This window comes from Balaenoptera musculus, chromosome 2 (genome assembly GCF_009873245.2).
Source record: "Balaenoptera musculus isolate JJ_BM4_2016_0621 chromosome 2, mBalMus1.pri.v3, whole genome shotgun sequence".
Taxonomy (NCBI): Eukaryota; Metazoa; Chordata; class Mammalia; order Artiodactyla; family Balaenopteridae; genus Balaenoptera; species Balaenoptera musculus.
This window is the reverse complement of record NC_045786.1, coordinates 131,705,724-131,722,056: the sequence shown is the minus strand read 5'-3', so window position 1 is coordinate 131,722,056 and position 16,333 is coordinate 131,705,724. Positions and strand designations below refer to the sequence as shown.

At 37.8% G+C, this 16,333-nt stretch overlaps 1 protein-coding gene across 2 annotated transcripts in view; it reads right to left on the bottom strand.

Annotated features, from left to right (window-relative positions):
• The window catches only part of TMEM260 (transmembrane protein 260), a 63,856-nt gene extending 49,013 nt beyond the window's left edge, over window positions 1–14,843 (bottom strand). For both annotated transcript variants that reach the window (XM_036842458.1, XM_036842459.1), the window contains exons 1-3: window positions 14,578–14,843; window positions 9,170–9,201; window positions 8,290–8,441 (exon numbers count right to left, since the gene is read on the bottom strand). In XM_036842458.1, coding sequence (XP_036698353.1) covers window positions 8,290–8,441; window positions 9,170–9,201; window positions 14,578–14,737 — 344 coding nt within the window. In that variant the 5' untranslated portion in view covers window positions 14,738–14,843. The remainder of the gene's footprint in view (window positions 1–8,289; window positions 8,442–9,169; window positions 9,202–14,577) is intronic.
• Between the last annotated feature and the right edge of the window lie 1,490 nt (window positions 14,844–16,333).

Below are 16,333 nucleotides of genomic sequence, written 5' to 3'. Positions count from 1 at the left end.
AAAGCCTCATAGAAGGATATCAAGGGAGACACTTCTTCAAGTGAAATACATATTCTTAGAATCTAACCTGACTTACAGAAAGATAACATCTTACAAGGCTATATGAAGAACACACACTTCAAACATTACTGTGAAATTTTAATAAAACAACCATTGTATTTTAAAAGATAGTCACATGTCAACAATCAAAATCAAGTTTTTACACTATTAGAGAGGCATGCTTAATTTTCAAGGTCTCACACTAACAGAGTAAGGTAATGATATGGATGATTCAAAATAACAAATAATCTAAAAGTCACTGAAGTATGTTTTATATAAATAAATACATCTTACAAATATGTTATATATAAAATATATTTTGCAGTATATTGGCAGTAAATAAATTTTCCTAATTGTTTTTAACTTGGGCTAACACTAAAACCATGTCGTTCACATTCCAGGAGATCACAGTGGTCAGTCACTGAGAAAAGATATACCAAGAGCATGACAGATAGTATGGGAAAGGTGGTTAAGTATTTAAAATTTCACCCAGAAAATGCAAATGACAGAAATTCTCCACTAGGGTAAGGAATATGTGATGCTTTTAAGAGCATCCTAACAAACGTGAGGCTCAGGATTCTACGAGGCCTACGTGAGATTCCTAAGAAAGGTACTGATTGTGCAGCAGTTTTCTCACTTATGGAATACTATTCATCTGTTGACACAATGGATAAATCAGGAAGTTACAATTTACACCATTGACACAGGTTTGCTATTGATGATAAGGTATATTTTTCTTTCCGCTACACAGTATTTGATTTTCATGTGTAGTCACATGTTTGTCTAACCCTCAATCAAAAGGCAAATAACAGAAACCTGAAATTCTTTCAGAACACACATTTGACGTGCCTCATAAAATTCATGAATGTATTTGTCTTCAGTGTTACTTGTGTGCAAAGAACCCAACATGGAGGGTACACTACTTTCCTTCAACACTGAAAACTCCTACTTGAAGTAAGTAGAATCGAGTAGGAAGGCCACAATGCAGCATCTGAGCATTACTGTTAAATAAATTATTATTAGTGTCAACTCATATACACGACTTTAAAAAAATGCAGTGGATTACAGGGAAGAGATATGGTAAAGCAGGGTACAATTAGTGGCAAATCTACTGCCCCTGTCCTCCCAAGTTCTTATCTTTCTGGGTCTTGTTCATGAAGATTATACAAATGTTATCTCTGGCTCCCATTCACAAAATCAACACCCATATATTTCTCTCTTCAATGTACCTGGAGATGGTCAAACTGGGAAGCTAAGCTACTGACAAGAAAGGTTTTCAGTTTCAGCTGAATCTTTCTCATTGAGTGGCAGTTCACTCAAGACCCTTTCAACAAATACGTATTGAGTATGTAACATGTTCCAGGTGGGCAAATTATAGTCAGTGCGCATTTGGAGAGCAGTAGAATCTAAATTTTTTCTTGTCATTTTCAAGTTTAGACCTAATAAACATAAATCAATAATTGAGGACATGGTATATTAAAGTTCTATCTCTGAAGCCACCTTCACTGCACCTAAAAAATAATGTAAAACATTTCCATCTTTAATAAATTTGCAAGTAACCCCATTTTCCTATATTTTAAAAAAATTTACTTTCACTCCAGGTAAAATCCTACCAAGGTTTATTCTGTTCCATGCGATTCTATCAAAAGGAAGAAAACTGTTCTACCCTGAATTTTCAGCTACGTAAAATATCAACTACCAGTACACTGAAAGGAAAAATACAAAGTATTATTCCTGATTTAAAACCACTAAATAAACTTGGGAAAAAAATGGAAAAGGCTTCAAAAAGGCAAAAGGCACAAGTGAAATGGAAGGAACAAGATTATGAATAGCTTCCATAAATAAAATGTAATTACACAATTTCCATTAGAATTAAAATTTGTTCACTAACCAATAAATGATGAAACTATTCAAGGCTTAGAACAATTCACTTTATTACAGCTCATCAACCTTATACCCAAATATCTAAAAGGAAAACACTGAACTGAGCTTTATAGGAATCACCATCATTTACTTTACATTTTACCAAGTTTCCATAGTATGCCAAATGACTTGCACTATGGGAGGCAATATCTTAAGGTACAGCCTAGCTTAAAATAACTCCCAAATTACAGATTTTCATCAATTTTGTTTGAAATGTTTAAAAACACACAAGGCCTTAGGCTTCCCTGGTGGTACAGTGGTTAAGAATCCTCCTGGCAATGCAGGGGACACGGGTTCGAGCCCTGGTCCAGGAAGATCCCACATGCCCTGGAGCAACTGAGCCCGTGCACCACAACTACTGAGCCTGCGCTCTAGAGCCCTCAAGCCACAACTACTGAAGCCTGTGCGCCTAGAGCCCGTGCTCCACAACAAGAGAAGCCACCGCAGTGAGAAGCCCGCGCACCGCAACGAAGAGTAGCCCCCGCTCGCCGCAACTAGAGAAAGCCTGTGCGCAGCAGCAAAGACCCAACACAGCCAAAAATAAACAAATAAATTAATTTAGAAAAGAAAAAAGCACACACACAAAGCCTCAAGATTAGCTTATTACTCAATCTTGACAGTGTATTTTGTATTCGGTAGCAAAACTGAAATTGATTAAAAGTATAGTGCAGCATATTATTCTCAAAGTCCTTTTTAACTGAAAACTTAGAAAATGCTGCATAATTTTTAAAATGTTATATACTAAAGGTATATGAAGTAAAGTTAAAAGATCCAAATAACTAAGATCAACAGAATGAGGGTATTAAACTACTTTCATCAGCAACACTAACTTACTAAACAATAGAGATTTAATATAAAGTAGTCTTATTATGCAAAGTTATGAAGTATATCGTAATATTTCAATTCATTAAGACTGTTTTCTACTTTTTATGGCTTTGAAAAGCAGCAAATCTATATGAGTTAGGGTTTATAATTTTATTTGTAACTTTAAGAAATATATGCATTTATTATTATAGCCATAATGACTGATGACTAGTTCCAGTGGCAAAATCTCGGCAGGAAACAGATTTAGCAACTTAAATGTTTTTTAAGTTTCTGTAATTGAGGAAACTTTTCATAATCTGACGTTTGTTAAAACCACTTATTAGAAATTATGCAGCACAGTAGCTGTGGAAATATGAGCCAGCTTCACAATTATAAAGTCAGCCTATGTAGCCCTTTCCTATTGTATACAGTGGCATAAACCCCACGGCGGCCTATCAGCTAACTGGCAGGCAGGGGCTGCTCTATTCAAAGTGAGAGATACAAGCTGCAGGGCAAAAACCTGGCAGCTCCCATCTGACCCCACAATCCCCTACTGGTGACAGCTCCAAGCTCCATGGCAAATTAGGCCTTCTCATGTTACAATTGGAGAAGACAGATTCCATTAGCAGTATCTGAAATTGAGTGGAGAGCTGCACTGTTATCAGACTTGACTCATAAGCACTGCTATTAATCAGAGCTATGATAGCATTTATATATTTCAAGCTATCTGCTGCCGCTGTGATATTCTGCTACAAAGGGTTGATGGGACTTAGGAAAGTGAACAATAGAGCTTTCTGGGAAAAGCAGAGTAAATCAAGAAAGTCTATGACTTCCGCACATTCTGAAGGGATTGTGGTTTACATAAATTTTCTCCCAATTGGAGATTGAGCTCTTCCTCATCTTACACATGGGATTTAGTTGTCACTCAATGGTAACAGCTGTGAAAAGGTGAAGCGGCCCACCGCTCAGAATATTGCCTTCGCTTTTAAAGCAATTAACCCATGAACAGGAGGATACCTGGTGATATCAAGGGGATTAGGCCAGGCAATGCATTATTAACATTTCCTTGAACTAATTCTAACTCTGACTAGCTGTCAGAAGAGACTCTACAGTCTTAAAAAAGAGTTTTTGCCCTGCTTTCTTCCCTTCAAAACGAAATGCTGCTATTTGAGCCTAATATGTCCCTCTACTTATAAGAAAATGCAAATGAACCAAGCTCTTAATATGCTTAGCCAGTCTGAGTCAATGCAATTTTAATACAAGTATGAGAGAAATATATGATCAATTAACCAGGGATCAAGACAGATATTCTCCTGAATAGAAATTAATGCTCCAGTACTTTCCATTCTTCTTCAACTACAAAAACTTGGTGACTATTTGTTACTTATGCATAGTTACCTCTGAAATTAGGAAGAGCTTCACATTATTCTCTATGGCAATAATCTAAAATACTCTTTGAGCTGGAAAATCCAAATGTCTCTTAAGCAGGAGATTCTACGTTCTCTAAGGTATGGCATTTTAATTTTCGATTTTTATTGAATGGAATCTTAGCTGAAGCTATAAGAATAGCAGACACAGTGCTCAGAATCAAGTGTTCCTGTTCCAAAAGTTTAATAAAATTAATTTTTAGCAGCGGCAGAATGTTTAGGAATATATAACTTATAAAAAATAAAATATGCATAAATAAAATACTGGCATTAAAACAACCTTCCAGGAGATATTTAAATATTACTGAAATTGGTTGTAAGTTCTTTGTAGTAAGCAGGCATAGTTTCAAGATACCTTTAATTACAATTAATATTCATATATTCTAGGGAACCTGCTTGACATTAAGAGATCTGATTTCTTACTGTACAATGTTAACGGTGTTAGAAAGTTTTTTTATGCAAGTTTCCTGAAACAGTGCCTTTTAGAAAAACTGTTTATTTAATAGTAACTTTGTCTTACTTTCTTCAAAATAAGCACTGAATCTTGATTATAAAAACTAAAAGAATTTTACTTTCGATTCATACGAGTGTGTAGCAAATATTGTTCAATGAATTCTTCTATAGTTCCATCTGGCCCATACTAGCTTGAAAAGGATACGCTGACTCTCAAGCCTGTTGAGAATATATTCCCTGCCTTGTAACTATCAAAATACATGATACAAGACATGCCCTCACCTGAGATCATAAGCAATTTAAATCTTCCCTCAAGTAAAGAATTTTTATATGATACTATCAACAGACTCCATTCTATTTCAGTGTTACCAGAACATATGAAATATAAGCATGTTGATATTAATTACAGTGATTTCAGTACTCCTTCCTTACTAAGTATAGAGGATCTAGTTTGAGGTTTCTTAGAAAACAATTTTGAAATTCAAGTACTAAGGAAAGCTAAATGATGTTCCTATTAGTGATTTACATACCTATAACTTTTAAAATTTTATATTAATAGGATTTGTGAATTTCAAATATCACATTTTAAATATCATACTATCAAACTAAAAAATCATTTACTTCATTGGCCTTAAAAGAGAAAATCCCAGTTTCTCTAAATCACTAACTGTAGTACAGTCAAATGCACAGATGTACGTATTAATAAAATGAATACTAGTTCCTAGAAATGAAATATATTAGATTAAACTCTCTTAACATAGTGCATGCTTTAAAATACCCCTGAAGGGGACAATACATAAATAAATACATGCAGAAACAACTGCCACAATCTTACTATTTTTAATTCAATAAACTACAGTGACACAGCTTTCACTGTGCTGTTTTACTCATATGCTTTCTACATCAGGGCAAAGCAAACATAAAAGAGTTCTTGCCAACCATCAGGAAAGACTGACAAAAAATGCAGTGTTAATGACATCTTAAAGGCTTTTAAAAGCAAGAGAAAGACGTAAGAAAAGCAAAAATTACAAAGTAATTGGAAACAACAAATAAATTGTTCTTTCAATCTAACTCATGTTTACTGAAAAAATGGAGCTTTTTACATCAACATATTTAAACAGAAATTTGCTTTTGAAATACAATCTTTGTTTAAAAGGTACAGAAGGTCTTTATACCCACCCCAAGAGCTAAATATAGTGAATGCTATGTGAACAATTACCTGAAAAAAACCTAAAACTGTTAAAAGAATTAATTTCCTGCACACCAGTCAGCACTAATCCTACATGTACAGTAATGTTCTCTTAAGTGATGGGGGAAAGAAAGAATACAGCTGTCTCCCGGATCAAACCCCTTCAATATTCAACAGCAAAATGGAATGATGACTTGGTCGGCAAATGAATAAAGTAGTGAAATGTCTCCTGAATGAGTTCTGGTGAAGGAGTCAACCTGTGAAGGAACACATTTACTGTACGCTGGGACAGGAAAAAAGCCGTCACCGTAATGGCTGCACAAAAACCGCGTCCTGCTCTTGGGCTTATATTCACAGAAGGAAGGTTTTAGAGGCTAGGTTCTGGTCATACGACAAATGAAATTGTAACAAGCCAGCTGACACTGTATAATGTCTTCTTCCACTCGATCAATAGGCTACTGTTAGTCCTATTACCATAGAGATGGTTTGCTCTTTCCCGAAGGGTGGCTATTGTTTGACAAAACAGATTTGCCACTTGAACTAGGTTGTTCCCAAAGGACGTGTACCTTGTCAATTATTTGTATTCAAAATAATGAAGTATTTTCACATTAAAAGTACGTAAGAGATAATGTTGTCAGGTCCCTTTTCAGAAAGAAAGCAACTTTTCCAAAGTACTGGATTACTAAAAGCATGCAAATATCCAATTTAGTCTATGAAGAGTTTTTGATTTAAAACATATGTCAGCAAGTATACGAATTTATCATTAAGACTGTATATTAAAAGAAAAGGGTCACAGGCTTGTGTGCTAATCTAAAACCCATTATATCAAGCATAATAATTAATCAAAGCTATTTTAAAATGTGGACAACTCAAAGGAAAATTATTGTCCCAAACTATTCGGATTCTGGAAAGATAAAGATTTTTATATATGATTTTTACAGTGGTTTTTATGAGGAAGGGCATCGACAATTAATGTAGTGGAAAACATGGAAAAGTTATAGAAAACGAATCACTTTACCTGCTTAAGAGCTAGCTACAGCCTTTAAATATATGCATATGTTGTAGAAATAATCTAAAGTACAGATGAACTAACAAAACAAATACAAGTATTAGTTTTCTTTAAAATGTCTTTGTCTTAAATGTCTTGCGAAAACTCATACATTTAACACAGGACAGGTAAGTTCTAAATTTCAACCTAGATATTTAAAAATAAAAAAAGAGTTTTTCTCTCAACAAAAATGACAGAGCCTTAATTATAAAAGATCAGAAGGAACAATTCTAATAATGATTATTCTAATCATTTAGAAAAAGAAAGTATTCATAACACTAATTAATCCAAGCAGAAATGTTATTTTAAACATTTCATACTTAAAGATATGGCTATCACTGAAAACCTGTAAGACTGAAATAGAAACAAATTAAATAATACAGATTAAAGTTTAGTAAATGATCAACAATTACAACTTTGAATCTGAAAGATTTCCACAAATAGATTTAATAGTAAGCTTTAGCCATAATTATTGTAACTTTTACCTTTCTACAAATAATCAAAAGGGAATTTACAAAGAATTTAGTCAAAGGGCAGTGATATGACATATGTAAATAAAAATATTAGTCTCCAAAAATGACATTTGAAATTGTCTATTCAAATTATACTCTATTTACATACAAAAATTATTTGTTTTTATAATAAAATCTGCAATACTTTTTGAAAGAAATGTTTTAACTTGGTTTCCCCTTTGCAGGAAGAATAATTTGTATTTTTGACTACAATCCTTTTAGGCATAGGTTAGACTGAGTTAATACCGAAGGAGAGAGAAACAGCAAAGACAAATGTGTTTACCAATATCCTAAACTAATGACCTGTTTTTTTAAAAGCAGCATAGCCTTCCAAACTAAGAAAGCCTTCCATCATGAAGTAAGTGGTGTCTAATTCGCCTATCTTCCCTACAGCAGTAATGGAACGAAGTGAAACCTTACTAAAACCACAACCCAAATTGATTTCCTTAGTTAACAGCTTCATTTCAAAAAGTATACATGTGCATATTTAAAATACAGTATAATTAGGTATTAGCTCTGGACCTGACAGGCAGCTGCCCATCAGCAATACTGTGAGTAATTAAGTGATATTTACCATTTACCAAAAGAGGAACTTTATATTGTTGAATTAAACTGGCCCATCTGCATCTTCCTGAAATGACAAACCTTATTAGTTCTGCCTAACCAGAGAACTGTGATAATGAACTGGTGACACCTTCTCTCCGTTGTATGAAGCAGAACCAACTGTGTAATCATTTAAGCAGTCAAACGTATATGAAATTACTGTAAATTGAGAAAGTGAAATCACATGAGTGATTAGGAAAAACCATTCAAACAACAAAAGATTTTTTTTTTTGTAATGTATGTACATGGGCCATCTCCAATTAGTCAAAATTAACTAATCAACTACTTTACCTGAAAACGGTGAAAAAAAGTAATGCTGCAGCTACTGCTCCAAAGAAGCCACACAGAAGATTGACTCGGTAGGCAACTGAACCAAAAGGAAATAGTATAATTGCCAGTTTAGCCACCAGAGTGAACAAAGGATAGCCAGGAGGATGGGCAACCTAAGGGAAAATTAGCAACAGTGAGAAGGTTTTCATCTAGTAAAGGAAGAGTCACACTGGCTTTAATTGAAAAGTAGCGCTTTTCTCAGGCAAGTATAAAGATTAAGAGACAATGACTAAATGTTTGAATAGTGGTTTTCTATTGTAATCCTCTTGTGCCAATACAAATAAATATTTCCTTTAGTGGATTTGGCAGGGTCTATCACATGGTGTGTCACCTAGAGAAAGGGTGACATATGTCATTGTCAGTTCTTAAGCAGTTTGTTCTCTGGGTTCACAGTACATTAGGGTCATTTAAAAGGCTATTGAAAAAAAGCGGGTTCTGAAATATCGTATTGGTTAGTAAGTTGAAAGACCACACTGCTATCGGATTACCACCATGCTGACAGTCCTAAGGTCTTGCCTAAAGGGATCATGCACCACAATAAAGTTTATTAAATAATAAACTTATTAAAACTGTTAACCCGATTTATTTTATTCTCCATAGCTTATACAAAATTTGGGGTGATAATAAGCCAGCTACTGTATATATAGTAAAGGCTTTGCTTTATAATTCAGTTTAATTGGATTTAAAACTTAAAGTAAATTGTCATGTACTGTACTTATAAGTTACTAAAAACTGGGGTCTGAAAATAAATTAATCTACTTTACTCCATGCTTAATTAAACTTTCTTAATTCCTAAAACTGTTAATGAGAGCATTGATTAAACAATAAAACTAATACTTACTCCAAGCTCATGTGCGGCTGTGATCAGTTCCCCTGTGAAAAAATAATGGAAAACCAATAATTACTATTAGAAAATGACACTCCTCCGAAGTTTTCAAAATCCAAATGCTTGCATTGGGGTTTTGCATTAATTTGACTGGATAAAACTGTAAATCTGTAGAGATTTAACAGCATGAAATAGTCTCAGAATATGTTCTCCCTTAGGTATTACTGAACAAACTATCTTTGATAGTTTTTAATAACTGGTCAGTGTAAATATATGTAAATTCTAGTTTCTAAAAATGCTTATTTTAAACAACAAGGTCCTACTGTATAGCATAGGGAACCATATTCAATATCTTGTAAGAACCTATAATGAAGAGTATGTAATATGTATAACTGAATCACTTTGCTGTACACCAGAAACTAACACAACATTGTAAATCAACTATACTTCAATTTTTAAAATATGCCTACTTTCCCTCCTGAAAGTTGTCTACCCTTGCAAATATATAAAAACTCTTACAGAGCATTAGTGTAAAATGCTGTATTATCCCTCAAGAATTTAGTACAAAACTGTCGGTAAAGATGCAACCTTATGATATGTAAAATGTGCAGACACTGGAGATTTGAACAGTCTATAAAATGTGCCATTCTGCCCTAAACTGACATTTGGGTACATTCTCTACATTAATTATTTTGGATATCTTTAAACAATTGCCAAATGCTTATTAACTCCAGGTTATTTTGGTAAGCTTTGACTACCAAAGTACATTTTTTTCAAACCATTAAATCATATTATTTACATAGTTCTTTGTAATTCCTCACCATTAGTAATTACTTCTAAAATTATGATGTAGTAATTCAATGCTTATTTGTTAATACTTTAAGTATCCAGAGCACAGGGACTATTTCTGATTATCCCTATACACTTAATACAGTACAGTGTACGAAATCAATCAACATTAATTGATGATTTATGAAAGTACTATTATCTATTGGGAAATGTATTAATGTCCATTTTCTATCCTTCAGTGGATATCAGTACTCTTCATTTCTACTGCCCTGACTGTATTTTAGACCTTTCCTCTCTCTGGCCTGGGCTACAGCAATAGCGTTGACCAACGTTCTATTCCAATTCATCTTCCTACTGAAATCGCTAATTACTGCCATCCCCACTCCCCAGAGGTCAGATTGTTTCCTTAGACTAAAACTGCTCAATGGCTGCTCTCTGTGTACTGAATGAAGGTGATTCCTCAGCGTGACATGCAAGCCCTCTATGGCTTCCAGGTCCCTTTCCAAGGCTTATGTCCATGAAACCTACGCTCACCTTTGTCAGATCTGACTACCCACTGTTCCTCTGAATGGTCCTCTTTTGCACCTCTTATCACTCATTTTCTCAGCCAGCATTCTCTCCTAAATCCATCAAGGCCTAGTTCAGTTGCTACCTTCTCGGTGACACCTTTCCTTACACATACCCTTCCCCAGCTTCACCCATCAGAATGAATCACTTCCTCCTCCTCCATAGAACCTGCTGGAACCTCTCTATTTAGCACTTACTTAGATTGCCTTTTATTCTGGTTAGTTGTTCTCATTTGTCTTTTCCACTAAGTTGAAAATATCCTATCCATTTCAGGGTTCTGTCAAGAAGACATCAGCACCTCTCCCTCCTCGTGCCACACAGAAAAGCCCCGCACATAGAGACTGACAAAAAGACCTATCACGTTGTCATCCTTGCTACTCAGACACCCCCATCTCAGGTTGAAAGACTGCTCACTGCACAGAAATCCCATAAGGGCACCAAAGACAGATACTGCTCACTTAAGTCATTTACTTAAGGACATCTTTGACGTTTGCTGGAGATATTCAAGAGCATCTTACAAGCCAAAGGCCCTTCTTGTACCTTATATAAAGAAATTGTTTATGGTTTTAATATGTTTAAAATAACTCCTCCCTTTGTAGCTGTTACCAGTATTTTATAGTATGTCATAGTTTTATTCTAGAATGGGTTTGCTCTTTATGTCTTCAGTCCCAAATGGTTTTAATCAATTTTTGGTTCTTGTATTTCTGTAGGTGCTATGAAGCACAGTTCAGTTCAGATTTCCAAGGTCGCTATTCATTCTCCTCCATTTAAAATGTACTTAGAATTACATTTAACATTAAGAAAAATAGCCTATTTTCTCTAATTTCTTTTTACCATTGAAAAGTCAATATGCTGTTATTCTTTGCTGGAGTTCTGTTGGTAGAAAGATGAATCTGGAATGTGACTAACCTCCATCACCAACTCTTATCAAGTGTGAAACTAAAATCTAAATAGAAAAGACGCTACTATTCAAAGTCTATGAATGCACCCTTGATAAAAAGCTAAACACGACTCTTAAAATTGAATATGATAAAAAGAGAAAGTAAATATGATATAAGAGAAAGGGTCCTTGCTTTCCCTCAACCCTTTACACTAGGGTTGCCTCAAATGTAAGTCCTACTACAACCTGCATCAGAATTACCCAGATGCCTTTTAAAAAATGAAGATTTCTTGACCATAACCCAAATCTACCTACACTAAACCCTCTGGCATTGGGGCCCAAGTTTCCCAGGCAATTCTCCAGTACATTCAAGTTTGAGAACCACAGCTTTTTCACCTGGGACACAAATGGGTGACAAGCTCAGAGTTGTTAGCAGAAGCTTCACCTTTACAAAACCCAGCTCCCTCCATATTATACTTTTTATATTAATTATAAAATTATATTGTCATCTATCAAGTATGTTAAAAACAGTATCTTAAAAATATATAAACACATATATAAGCTAGTTTATTTTTCCCAAGGATAACAAATAGAAGTGAAGGCTAGATTCCTACCCTTTCCTCTAAAGGACCAGGAGTGCTCCTGCCCATAAATCAACTATGTGTATCAAGCAGTGCAAAAAATAAATTTTGGCAAGGCCACACAATGTGATGGATTCATGGAGTATAATTTAAGACTTATCAGGAAGAAGAATACATGCTTTATGTTGGTTTTGAGATGTGTTCTGTTTATTGGTAAAAAAAAATTCCATAAACACAAAATTCAAAGAGAACAGTACATTCAACATATAAACAAAATCATCAAAGATGTGATTATACAAATTTTACTGGCAACCCTTGGAAAACAGTTTATTTATCACTCCCAAAACTGAACATAGAAATATTAGAAGCAACCACTATTCAGCGTCAAACTAAACAAGTCAGAATGCCTAAAAAGTTTGATGACTCAAAGTGAATAGATAACTTTATTCTTTTGGGGAAAAGAGACAGTATTAATAAAAACAAGGCAACAGTAGTAATAGGGGCGGGACAGGTGCGAGCTATGGCAGCCCCGCTCAGCCATTGGTTGGCACTGCAGTGGGCCCCTCCTCCCCCCCATCTGTATAAAAGGAGCTCAAATTGGATTGAGGAAAGATGTTTTTTGAGACACTAGTCAGCCATCTTCTCGGTCTGCTAGCTTTCCGATTCAAGTGGTTATTCCTTGCTCTAACAACACATCTCCCGATTTGTTGGCCTGTCATGTGGTGAGCAGACCAAGCTTGGGCTCCGTAACACAACTGTAAATTTTAAATAGACTTTATCACTAAATACGTGATGATAGATTTAACAAAGAATTTAGAGCACGGGTTGGTTAAGAGAGCATGTTCTAAAGTCAGTCTACTTGGTTTCTTTCCTCGACTGCCTCTACTTTGTAGCTGTGTGATTCTGGACACAGCTTAACCGCTTTGTCATCTATAAAATAAAGAAATTGATAGTACCTACCTCACAGGGTAGTAGCTGGGAGGATTAAAATAATTCACGTAAAGCACTTGGAACAGTGCTGGCACATAGTTAAGTACTCAATAAGTGTTATTATTATTCATCCTAATCCCATCCTTCAGGCTCAAACAACTATGGTAAAGAACTGTCAATGTTTTTTTGAAAGTTACAGAACTACTCAACCCCTGAGTAATGCTCTCCAATGTCAAAACTCTCACAACTATAAAGCTATTTCTATTATTTAGTATAAACCGTAGAAATATGGTAACTCCGTTCCCCACTATACTAATGAAACATTGCTCCTATTTGTTCAATAGGACCTGAAAGAAAGGGTAAAGGTAATGACGTGTAAAAGGAACATCAAGGATCATCAATGTGGTAGGCAGCCTTGAAGATGGCCTCCAAAGCTTCCCAACTCCAGTATTCTCACGGTGTAATCCTCTCGCCCTTGAGCGTGGGCTGACATATTGACTCACTTCCAAGAATAAAACAGGGCAGTGGTCTGTCACTTCCAAGATTAGGTTACGAAATGACAGCGTTGTCAGGCAGAGGTGCCATCTCTTTCTCTTGACAAAAGTCAGCTTACAGAGAAACCCGTTTGGCAAAGAGCTGGATGGGGTTTAGAAGTTAATCCTCGCTAAGCTGAACCCTGAGAGGACTGCAGCTCTACCCCATACCACGACGGCAACCTTGTCCTAAGAGCACCCACTTAAACTGCACCCAGATTCCTGATCAACAGAAAATGTGAAATAATACACGTTTCTTGTTTTAAGCCACTCAATGTGGGGGTATTTTGTTATGCAGGAACTAGGGCACTCAGTTTTTCTTCAGCCTATATAGATTCACGACCCAAATTTACAGCACCATTCTAACAAAATTACGGATCATTATTAGGCGTTATTAGATGGTCAATTTGGCAGCAAAACAAAACCTGCATCTTGTCTCTTATCCCAAATACATAACGATTATTCATGTGATTTAAATGGCCCACGGGTCATGCTTTTCAATAGAAGCAGCTTTAAGCCGCAACTGGCTTCCACCCTTTCAGGCGTTCTCCAGCAAATAGTCTGCAAGGCTGGTTCCTTTTCAACATTCAGGTTTCAGCTAAAATATCACCTCCTCAGAGGCCTTTCCCAACTAGCCATTCTGATGGAGCCACTGCCTGCCCCACTGTCAATCACATTTCCCTCTTACTGTCTCCATTAAATTCTCCCCACCTAATACGTTGTTGGCTATTCAGCAGTTTGTGTACTGTCTCTGCCCGCATTACAACACTCTCCAAGATACTTGTCCACCACTCCTGTTAGTCCTTTTGTCTGGAACGCGATAAGGACTCAGTAAGTAATGTTTGTGGACTAAAAAGGAATGGAAAGCAAAAACTCAGGTCCAGGAAAATGATCTGGAGAAGTGAAGAGAGAGGTCGGTAAGTCCCATCAGGCGAAACCAACCAGACCCGTCTCGAAAGCCTGAGAACTAAAGAGACCAGAATTACAGAAAAATTACACGAATGGAAACACAGGTTGGTTCTGGAACGCAAAACCCTGCGGGGGCCCCGGCGGGTGGATGGAGGGGTCGAGCTGACCAGACCTCGTGGGGAGAGTGCGGACCAGAGAGGGGGGGCAGGAGGCACGACCCTGAGAGTACGTTACCCGAGTCGCCCCCCGGCACCGAGGGGGGCAGCGTGAGGGTGAACACGGCGGCCACGGCGGTGAACACGGCGACGCCACCGCGGAAGCCCCCAGAGCGCCGCGGCCCCGCTCGGGCTGCCCGCCCCCCGGCCGGGCCCCCGCTGTCGCCATGGAGACCCATGGGCCAGAGGGGACCGAGGAAGGAGGACGCGGCAGGCCTCAGGACTCAGGGCAGCAGAGAGTCCCCAGGGCGACAGGCGAGCGCGGCGCGCGGCGGCTTCCGGGTCGGGCCGGGCGGACGGGACCGCACCTTCTGCGCCGGCGCGGGGGGAGAAAATGCGGGGCCTCGCTGGAGCCAGGCCCAGGCAGCCTTCTGGCGCCGTACCGCGCGCCAGGGTTTACAGAATTATAATGTGCTTTCCACTAGCGCATCACAAGCGACAGCCTTCTTTTAAGAAAGGAAGCCTGGGCCCAGGGCCTCCGTCTCTATGGCCTCCCCAACTTCCTAGCGACTTGGTCGGGTCTGACAGAGACAGGAGCCGGGTTGCCAAGCGGGCGTGAGGAAGGGCCGCGACTGCCCCCTGCGGTGTGGGGTGGAACTACACGAGGGGCCCCAGACCGCCAGCCCGAGGGGACGTGTGCGCACAGTATGTGCAGAGTAAGCCAATACATACATTAATCGCATGTTTACTACGAGTAATAGTAAACATGCGTAACAATTAGCACACGAGCCCGTGTGCTAATTGTTAAATCTCTGAGTTGTTTTCAGAGAGGTTAAAATAAGCTAGTTGATCTATTTTTTTTCTTATAGCATGAGGAAAACTTGGGAGATGAATTGAGAAACTTGAGTTTCTGTAGTAATACAAATAATTTACAACGTGATAAAGTTGTCTCCTACTTTAATGAAGAGAAGTATTTAGATGAAGATTTGACCACACAATGGAAAATGAACTGAAGACACTGCACTTTCCAACTAGCTGCAATGCAAAAAAGAATGGGGACTCTTGGATCACCACATAGCATGGCTCTTGGTGAGATCTTTAAGCTTACGTTTTACATTATTATAGCAATTATTCTGGAGTGGGAGGAGAGGAGGGCAACCTCCCTGGAATGCATCTCAAAATACACTGAAGATCAGTGACAATCTAAAACGTGTTACAAGCAATGTGACAGGAACATAGAGTCTCAAATGTAGAGTGACTAACACACTTGCAAAGATAGGCAGCCATTGTGTCAGCATCTCAGGTACTACATAATGCTTTCTCTGCTATATTGTGAGCCCTGGAGAGCAGGTAGGCAGCTTCTAAATGGACCCCCAGTAATCCCTGACTCCTGGTATTCACTGCCTTGTGTAATCCTCTCCCCTTGTGTGTGGGCAGGATCTAGTGACTCACTTCTGTCTATAATAGCATAAGGAAAAAGTGATGGATGTCACTTTGGAGATTAGGTTATAAAAGACCGACTTTTCATCTTGCTTGCCCTCCCCTTGGTGGGCGCTACCTCTCTTGTCCTCCCACTTGTTCACTCTGATGAAGCCACCTACCATGTTGTGAGCTGCTTTATGGAGAGGTCCACATGGCAAGGAACTGAGCGTCACCGCCAGCCAAACAGCCAGCAAGGCGCTGAGGCCCTCAGTCCAACAACCTGCAAGGAACTGAATCCCACTAATACCTCACGAGGGAGCTAGGGAGCCGAGCCTTCCCCACATGAGCCATGAGATAATGACTAACCCTCCAAGACCTTGACTGCAGCCTTGACTACAAACCCTAAGGCAGAG